Below are 9,789 nucleotides of genomic sequence, written 5' to 3' on the forward strand. Positions count from 1 at the left end.
AAATAGTTTGTAATTTCATTGGAAAGGATCCTCATGAGGAAAGAGACCAAAAAACATGGTGGAAAAACAGCAAATTACTGGCCCAGCAGTGTGGCTTCTTTCTTCGACAAGTTGGTCATAAAGGAAGAGGGACAGGACGCATGGGAAAGGGCCGAGAGCTGGCCCGCATGGTGGGAAAGAGGGCTCTGTCACCTCAAAATGAGGGTGGCCCTTGGGCCAGGTCCAAAAGATTCTCCACCCACTTCATTCATCACTGAAGCTGCAGAAGCACTGAGAACAGAGGGCATCTGGCCGGACCCACCGTGGAGGGTCCACATGGGGAGAAGCTTTCAGAGAACACAGTTGGAATGAAAAACCAACCCAAGAATTTTTGACAAAGAAAGCTGGCCATGAAAGAACATATTATTCAGAGCCGATCAAAGAAAAATCAGTGGGAATATTTGCATTGTGAGGTACCCAGTTCCCTAAAGGTTCAAGTTCTTCCAATAAGAGGCAGGATTACCTAGTGGTCAAAAGCCTGGCTGTGGAGCCAAACTGCTTGGGAGGGAATCCCCAGCTACACCATTGATGGGCTGGGTGACCTTGGAAATTACATAAACTTTCTGAGGCTCAGTTTCCCCATCTGCAAATCAGGGCTGATGATAACAATTGTACTTACGTCAGGGAGTTATCGGTGAGGATTAAATGAGAACATACATCTAAAGCACGTAGAAAAGTGTCTGGCAGATAATAAGTTACCAATACATGTTAGCTCTAATTACTACACGGCTTCCAAAGACAATAGCTTCTCGGCACTACAATATTCTCACAGGTGCAATAGAATAAAAGTTAAAGAGGCAAAGCAGCATGAAAGCAGGTTCAGAGCAAAGAAGAATGCCCTGAAGCTAGGAGACTGGAACAAAGCCGTGGATGGCCTTACCTGAGCGTATCCCCCAAGGAGCACAGATGGCCGGTCGCTGTGCCTGCCTCCCGTGCTGGGGAACCCTGAGGTCCCCGCATGCCCAAGTTCTCCTCAGTGCGGTAGGAAGGCCCCCTTAGACTGTGGATCAGAGGCGTGGCCGAGACCGGGGCTCTGTCCTCGCGGGGGAAATGGCACACCCACTCCTCACCCTGGAAAGCAGCTCTGCCACCCGGCTGTGCCTGTCGCTGCTATGGTTAGCGGCTGGGACTGGTCCCCGGGGCAGCGGAGGGGTTATGCCGCAGGCACGGTTCACAGTGTGGTCTGTCTGTGCAGAGGGTGGCACTTCTCAGGCCCACCCGCCTTGAGAGCAGAGCCCCATCTCCATCATCCGCTCAGGATCAAGGTCCCAGGTTTCCTCTGCAGAGGTGTCTTCATGGGGGGGAACCGGCCACGGGCACGCCTCCACTCATCTCAGACAGACGCACGCACCCTGGCGAAACCCACCATGCGGTGCAAACATTCCACATGCACCCCAGAACCCCAACTTTTCCATTTAGAGCCCTGCAGCTTGGGAATGAAGCTGGAATTACAGCAAAGACAAAGGGGCCGCTGTCAGTAATTATTTCTGAAGCAACAAGCAACTAATTGGGGTTTACTGTTGTTATAAACCTATACTGCAGGCAGTAATTCAACTGCAGCTAATGAGAATTCCAGCACCAGCCTCTGCCCCCACTACACGACGACTCCCCCTCGTTCCCGGGCGGAGGGGTCTGCTGCTGGAAGAAATAAATGGTTTCTTCGCAGCCCTCCGAGAGACAGTGGTCATGCTGGAGACTTCTGCCCGGGGGGGCGTCAGTGTGGCCGAGCGGTGGGGTGAGACAAGGCACAAGTGAGAAGCCCAGGAGCACAGGAAGGCTTCTAGATCGGCTGCCATGCCCCCTCAGGATGGTGACATCATGCCTGTGGGAAATGGCTGCGGGATGCTGTCAAGTCAGTGGAAAAAGAGCTGAATCGCCTCTTTTATAAATAGATTTATTGAGAACCTTCTAACGCACCAGGAGCTCTCAGAGATTCATTTATACACATTATTTCCTTGACTCCTCTGAACAGCCTTAGGAAGGAAAGGAGGTGCCCTTAGGAATGGAAGAGGGCAGCTTGGCTCGCAGAGGGGAAGTCACCTGTGGGAACTCGCCCGGCCGCTGCACAGAGTGAAGCCGGGGTTGGAAACCAGGAGGAAGGGGGAACTTTGGGTGACATTCCTGCAGGCAGCCTGGCGATGTGGGAAGCAGGTGTGGAATCTGGGGACAGCTGGGTGTGGCCACTTACTAACTGCCTGGTTGTCAAGCTACCAAAACATTCCACGCCTCAGTTTGTGCATCTGTGGACTGGGGACGATCATGCCTATCTAGTGGGTCTGCTGTAAAGACCACACGCTGTAACACGCTGCATATAAAGCATTCGACATAGTGCTTAGCGCATGGTAAATGCCCAGTAAATGCCAGTTATTATTAAAGATGCTGTTGAGATGCTCTCGAAGAAGCACTGAGGGTTGGAAGAAACTCATCGTCTGAGCACGGCAGAATTTTTGTGATAGTGGAAGCCGTGGAAGTTTCAGCAGAGTGTCTGTCTGCCTGTGTCCCTGGGGAAGGGGGCAAACCAACCCAGCGGGCTGGCTCCGCTCTGAGGCCACTGCCCTGGTGTCCAGGGCAGCGGGAAGCTGGCCAAGCTCCCAGACAGCCTGTCTCGGGCCTGGAGCACAGAGCCGTTGCCTCACCAGCTTGTAATGAGCTGCGTCTCCGTCCTGATTAGGGGAACAATCCTCACTCAGAAAGACTCAGGGGAAGGAAGTGACAGCGTCGTGGGGACAGGGCATAACCTCGTCTCCCAAGGAGGGGCTGGCTTCTGGGGAGCTGGTGACTTGGAGGTCACGGCCCAAGATGGTGCCCATCCCCCTGGAGGAGGCCGAGCAGACCCCACTGGGGCAGGTCTGGGTCAGAGCAGGAGACGAGCTGAGCCAGCTCAGGCCTCCGTCTGCAAGCCTGGGAGGCAGCTGCTCACGGACTCTGGTTTGCCAAGAGGGGCAAGCAAGGAAACCAACATTCTCTGGGCACATTCTGGGCACCAGGCCGGATGCCAGCCCTATGACATCATCACTGTCATCAACGTTGTCCTATTAAATCAAATGTTAGAGCACCGTCTTTTCCAAAACTGTAGATTGCAGCCCGTTACTGGGTTATGAAAACAGTTTAGTGGGTGACAAATAGCATTTTTTAAATAACGTGATAAAAAATACAGAAAATTTCAGAGTGCATTGGGCAGAGCAAGGATTAGTATCGTGCTGTGGAACTTTCATTTCTTGAATGTGTCTGCAAGTGTTTGGGAGCTGGGTTGTAAGGGGGATGGAAATCGTGCTCTTTCTTAAAGTTGTTGTAGGGATTGAATGAGTTAATGTTTTAAGTGCTTAGTGCAATGTAGCAGAGGCTGCCAGTACCCACCCAAGTCCCCTTGGAGATAGTTCAGGCCGCCTGGATGTCTCTGTCTCTGTCTCTCTCTCTCTCTGGTCGTGGAAATATGCTTAATTCAAGTTCAGGGCAGGTAAAAGCATGGCAGAATTAATGTCCCAGGATCAAGCCTCAGCCTAGGAGGCCTGGGAGATGGTGGATAAACACTGCATCCTCTTCACCCCCCCGCCCCAACCCAGTGCAACAATTCTGAGGCTTGTCCCCCACGATCTCTCTGAGCCCCGGATGCCCACAGAGCAACTCCCTTCCCCGTCTCCCTTCCTCTCTCTCACTCCGCTTCCTGGGATCCCCCCCCAAGTAAACTTCTTGCACCTATATCCTTGTCTTGGTGCCTCATCTTATTTTGCATGAACTCAACCTAAGATAAGCAGATTCTGGCAAAACGTAAGTGCTTCATCATGTTCATCTAGAGATAGGATCTGTTCAAATGCTTCACATGTATCATCTTACTTAATCTTCACCCCAGCCCTATAAGGTAGAACTGTGATAGTCCCCATTTTCCAGATAAGGAAACTGAGGCTTAGAAGAGTTAAGAACATTGTTCAAGGTCACATAGATAGAAAGGAGAGAGCTCCATTCTGAATCCATGTGTGTTACTAAAGCCCGGTTCTCACCCTCTGCTCTCCGTTTAATCCACACAACCACCCTGCCAGTTAGCTACTGTCGTTACTCCCATTTTACAGATGTGGAGATGGAAAGTTCAGGGAGGTAAAGCGTTCAATTCCCACACTATTCACTGCCAGGCTGGGACCCCTGGCCCTGTGCTTCCCATGACATCAGGCTGCCTCCCAGTGCCCTGGAAAGGGTAGGCATGGAGAAAAAAAAAATCCCCGCAGTGGAAACTGGCAGCTCTTCACCAAACCTGTGGTACAGGAGAGAGGTAAGATGTGGATGAAAAGAAGGGACAATTCTAGCAGGCTTACTGGGATTTCCAGATGGAAGTGTGTTCCAATGCTTGTGCCTCAACTTCTCAGCCTGTTAAACGGGGCTGATGAGCTGACATTAAATCCCTCTACTCACTGCTGGCTTCAACTTTTATCTTCCCATCCTTATCTCCAGCAGCCCCACCATTTCCACCAAAATCCCGTGAGCTGTAGGTGCCTAAGGTCTGAGCTCCATCTGCATGGCTCACGGTGATTATTCACTGCCCAGCTGCTGCATGCCAGGCAGCGTGCTGACCACGGTGCCTCAGCTTCCTCATCTGGTATATTGGGATCATCTTAGTATCTTCTCCATGGGTTGTTATGAGGATTAACTGAGCTACTTGGGCAAAGCACATATCTGACCAAGGACTCTCAACTCCACATTAAAAAACCAAACAATCCAATTAGAAAATGAACAAGTGATGTGAAGAGCCATTTTACCAAAGAGGATATTCAGTTGGCAAATAGGCATGTGAAAAGATGCTCAACATCCCTCAATCCTGGGGAAATGCAAGTAAGACCATGGTGAGATATCACACCATACCTATTAGAAGAGCTAAGATTTAAAAAAAAATATCGACAACACCAAATGCTGGCAAAGATGTGGAGAAATGGAATCAACCGTACATTACTGATGGGAATGTAAAATGGTACAAGCCAATCTGCAAAACAGTTGACTCTTCCTTAAAAAATCAAACGTACACTTACCATATAACCCAACAATTACACTCCTGGACATTTATCTCAGAGAAATGAATTCTTAGATTCACATAAAAACCTATACATGAATGATTGTAGCAGTTTTATTTGTAATAGCCCCAAACTAGAAACAACCCAGATGTCCTTCGATGGCTAGACCATGGTACATCCACACCATGGAATATTACTCAGCAACAACAAAGGAATGAACTACTGATGCATAAAACAACTTGGATGGATTATGCTGAGTGAAAAAAGTCAACCTTACAAGGTCACATACTGTGTCATTCCATTCAGATAACATTGTTGAAATGAAAAAAGTATGCAGATGGAAAGTACACTAATGTTTGCCAGGAGTTAAGCATGGTAGAAGGGAGAAGGGTGGGTGGCAAAAAGTAAGCCACCCTTACTGGCTTACTGGCAGAAGGGAGAAGAGTGGCTCTATAAAGAAATAGCATAAGGGAGATTTTTGTGGCGATAGAATAGATCTGTGTCTTGATTGTGGTGGTGGTTACACAAATCTACACAAGTGGACACAGAACTGTACTCACACACCATCATGCCATTGTCAGTTTCCTGTTTTGATACTGTACTATAATCGTGTAAGATTTAACCACTGGAGAAAACTGGGTGCCCTCACAAAGGATCTCTCCACACTATTTTGCAATTTCCTGCAAATCTATAATTATTTCTAAAATTTAAAAAAATGTTTTAAATGAGCTTGTAAAGAGTTTAGATCAGTGCCTAAGTGAGCACTTAATATTAGCTCTCATTATTATTATTTCATTTTCATTATTACTTCATCTTATTTAATGTTCCACAATAAGCTTATGAAAAAAGGGTTTCTTACCTCCATTCTACAGGCTGGAATACTAAGACTCAGACACATTAGGTAACTTGTCTAAATTTACATATCCATAAAGACCTAGGAATTGAAGTTCAAATCCATGGACTTCCCACATATATGCGAATACCCAGTAAAATAAAAATCTTTGCCCTCACTGAGTTTATAACATAGTAACGGAAGTAAGAGATATAACTTAAACCCAAGCAGAATACCATACATGCTGTATAAGTTCTATGGAAGGATGGGAGAAGGAAAAGTTAAAAATTCCAACTGGGGAGATTTAGGAAGGCTTCCTAGAAGAGGTGGCATTTGGGACTGTTTTGAAGAATGAGTAGGAGCTCAGTAGGTATAAAAGGGGGTAGTGGTGCAGGAAAGGACATTCCAGGTAGAGAGAACCTGATGGCTAAGGGGTGGGAGAGCTTGGAGAACAGTGACAAGCTCAAGGTGGCTGAAGCTGCTGGCATGAGACCAGAGGCAGAGGCAGAAGGAAGGAAAAGCAGAGGGCAGTCGGTGAGAATAGGCTGGGGATTGGGCTTGTTCTCCCAGCTTTTGCGCACTGTGGCCTGCAAATTGGAGTCTGCCATGGAAGCCTAAAGGCCAATGTCTAGAGTGCATGTGCTGTGAAAACAGTGTATGACAAGGCACCAGGCTTCTATTTATGCTGAAAAAGCCAGGTAGAGCTCTGCAGTGGGTTCTGGGGTCCCAGGAAACAAGGAGACCTTCTGTTTCAGGACCTCAAGGTGACGTTTTCCAGGGTCCTCCCAAGACCAGCCCTAGTGGATCCTAAAGGCAAACCCCTGCCCCTTGTGGGCTTTGGAATTTTATCTTTCAATAATAAGTCATGAGCCCTATCACACCTGTACTTAGTAATCTTCCCACCCCATCAATGACCACTGTGCAGTCAGGATCCAGGTCTTTCTGGGTCATTGGTTTTTTTTTTTTTTTTTGGTTGTTTAGTTTTTATTTCATAACCATAAACTTAACTTTGCAATTCAGCTAAACTTGGAGGGGAATAAGGAAAATATGGAACCCAAAGAAGTGCAATGAGAGCACAAAGATTATAGTATATTTTGAGCAGATGGGGATGAAGGGGTGCTCTCCTGAGCTACAGAAGGAATGGTCTGGTGGTTAAGATAAAACACAAGTCAAATTTATTATTAGATTTGTCCACAGTCAGCAATGGTGATCTTCTTGCTGGTCTTGCCATTCCTGGACCCAAAGCGCTCCATGGCTTCCACAATATTCATGCCCTCTTTCACCTTGCCAAAGACCACATGCTTGCCATCCAACCACTCAGTCTTGGCAGTGCAGATGAAAAACTGGGAACCGTTTGTGCTGGGGCCAGCATTTGCCATGGACAAGATGCCAGGACCCGTGTGCTTCAGGAGGAAATTTTCATCATCAAATTTCTCCCCATAAAAAAAAAAAAAAATTTCTCCCCATAGATGGACTTGCCACCAGTGTCATTATGGCATGTGAAGTCACCACCCTGGCACATAAATCCCGGAATTATTCTGTGAAAGCAGGAACCTTTATAACCAAAGCCTTTCTCCCCAGTGCTCAGAACACGAAAGTTTTCTGCAGTCTTTGGAACTTTGTCTGCAAACAGCTCGAAGGAGACGCGGCCCAAGGGCTCACCGTCGACGGCGATGTCAAAGAACACGGTAGGGTTGACCACGGTTGGGCAGCGCGGGAGGTTCCAGGGTGGCAGCGTCTGCAAAGCCTCTGGGTCATTGTTGAATGCAGCTTGGAGTTGACCATGTAGAGGTTCCATCGTCAATTCCATTCGATCAATCCAATATCTATTTATTGGGTGCCAGCTAAAAAAAGACCCTGTGCTAGGATCGGAGGTGAAAGAACAAGATGCAGTCCCATAGTGGAGAAGAGACAACCATAGGGCACCACACACAGGGCAATGGCAGTGCCGACCATCTAGAGGCAAAGGGATGAGAAACTACCCTGGACTCTGACTGGTGGAGATGGTCACATCTGCACGACTTATCTTTAAAACGTATGCTCCTAAAGCCATTGTGGAAAACAATATGAAGGTTCCTCAAAAAACCGAAACTACCATGTGATCCAGCAATTCCACTCCTGGGTATATATCCAAAGAAAACAAAAACACTAATTCAGAAAGATACATGAACCTCAATGTTCATGGCAGCTTTATTTACAATAGCCGAGATATGGAAGAAAACTAAGTGTCCATCAACAGATAAATGGATAAAGAAGATGTGGTATATACATACAATGGAATACTACTCAGCCACAAAAAAGAATGAAATTTTGCCATTTGCAGCAAATGGATGGACTTGGAAGGTATTATGCTAAGTGAAATAAGTCAGACAGAGGAAGACAAATACTGTATGATATCACTTATCTAAAAAATACAACAAACTAGCGACTATAACGAAAAAGAAACAGACTCACAGATGTAGAGAACAGTGATTACCAGTGGGGAGAGGGAAGGGAGAAGGGGAAAGATAGGGGTAGGAGATTAAGAGGTACAAATACTATGTATAAAATAAATAAGCTACATGGAAATATTGTACAACATGAGGAATATGGCCGATATTTTATAATGACTATAAATGGAGTATAACTTTCAAAAATTATGAATTACTATGTTGTACACCTGAATCTTATATAGTATTGTAAATCAACTATACCTCAATAAAAAAATGTGGAGGTAAAGCCTCATTCTTAATGAGAACAGCACTGTTGGTCATATTGTCCAGAAATTGTTAATGGGACTAAACTGAGACACAAGTTCTGCTTACATCACAGTAAATTTATTGAAATGGTGATAATGAGACTGTTAACATTTTTGCTAAGGTCATGAGTGAAAACTGGATGTACCACAACTGCAATACGAGAAATGTGCTAAGGAATGATGCATTTTAGATCATTAGCCAAAATAGCAATGTACTTCTTGCAGTTCAACTGCTAGAGCCCTAAAGTGAATTATTTGAAAAACTAGATCCCAAAGATTCTAGGTGGGATACTCTCTGAAGTACGTCATCAGTACGTCCTTATTCAAGTGGAGATAAAGAAACCCAACTAAGAAAATTGCGACCAGGCTGACTGACAAACAACTGTGGATGAAGTATGGGATCTTTTAAAAATGCCTATCTTGAAGATAAGTTTGACTCAAGTTTTGGAGGAAATAAGGTAACTTTGATAGGCAGTGGAATGAATCACAGTGTGTGAAATTCCTTAACTAAAAATGTATTGGCTTAAAAAAAATGCGGAGGTGGTACTTGGTCGTCTGTGGGTCTTTGCAGTCAGGATTTTTGTTCAAATAACTTCCTCACCTCTCCGTGTCCACTTTGGTTTGCCTTTCCCAGACTGTCCCTGAAGCCTGGCGCAGCTGATGATTTTGGAAAATGGATTTTGAGCTGTAAAGGATAGCTATTCCAGATGTATACTCAGGTTTCAGAAATAAGAATTAGATTAACAAGAGCAGCTGAGAGAAGAAATTAACACAATATTGCAAATCAACTCTACTTCAATAAAATTAAAAAAAAAAAAAAAGAGCAGCTGAGAGACCTCATTAACCTTCTGGGACAATCGCTTTCAACCTGGTGTTTTTGGAGCCTAAGAGTTCTGCGGAGGTGTCCTGGGGGGAGGGGGTGCTGGGAGACAGCCCTGTGGAAGGGGAATGCTGAGGGCCTGGTCTCGGGGTCTCCACCTGCATCAACCAGAAGAGGTCAACGTAACCTTTCTTACACACTGCAGTTCCAAACATGTTGGAAAAAAACACTGTGTAAGGTTTAAAACCTCCAAAACTAGTCCATCATGATCATCTCATCATATTTTACATTAGCTGATTTTGAGTGTTTTGCGTGTGTCAGACACTGTTAAAGGGGCTTTATGTGCATTATCTCATTTAATCCT

At 45.9% G+C, this 9,789-nt stretch overlaps 1 protein-coding gene and 1 non-coding gene across 2 annotated transcripts; one reads left to right on the forward strand and one right to left on the reverse strand.

The window, feature by feature from the left end:
* Positions 1-7,020: 7,020 nt before the first annotated feature.
* LOC103005151 (peptidyl-prolyl cis-trans isomerase A-like) lies at positions 7,021-7,666 on the reverse strand. The gene is made up of 2 exons (XM_057553251.1): positions 7,341-7,666; positions 7,021-7,206 (listed from the first exon to the last, which is right to left on the reverse strand). The coding sequence occupies exons 1-2, from the start codon at positions 7,664-7,666 to the stop codon at positions 7,050-7,052; spliced, it is 483 nt and encodes a 160-aa protein (XP_057409234.1). The 3' UTR covers positions 7,021-7,049.
* A 919-nt stretch (positions 7,667-8,585) lies between these two features.
* On the forward strand, positions 8,586-8,719 carry LOC114236834 (small nucleolar RNA SNORA1). Its single transcript, XR_003622691.1, has one exon. It is a non-coding gene; the product is annotated as a small nucleolar RNA SNORA1 (small nucleolar RNA).
* The last annotated feature ends 1,070 nt before the right edge of the window (positions 8,720-9,789 follow it).

Source organism: Balaenoptera acutorostrata, chromosome 9, assembly GCF_949987535.1.
Source record: "Balaenoptera acutorostrata chromosome 9, mBalAcu1.1, whole genome shotgun sequence".
Lineage (NCBI taxonomy): Eukaryota > Metazoa > Chordata > Mammalia > Artiodactyla > Balaenopteridae > Balaenoptera > Balaenoptera acutorostrata.

Coding starts and splice junctions, on each gene's coding strand:
- LOC103005151 (XM_057553251.1), bottom strand. CDS start 7,666: ATGGAACCTCTACATGGTCAACTCCAAGCTGCATTCAACAATGACCCA. Junction 7,207..7,340: donor AATGACACTGGTGGCAAGTC/CATCTATGGGGA, acceptor TTCCCAGTTTTT/CATCTGCACTGCCAAGACTG.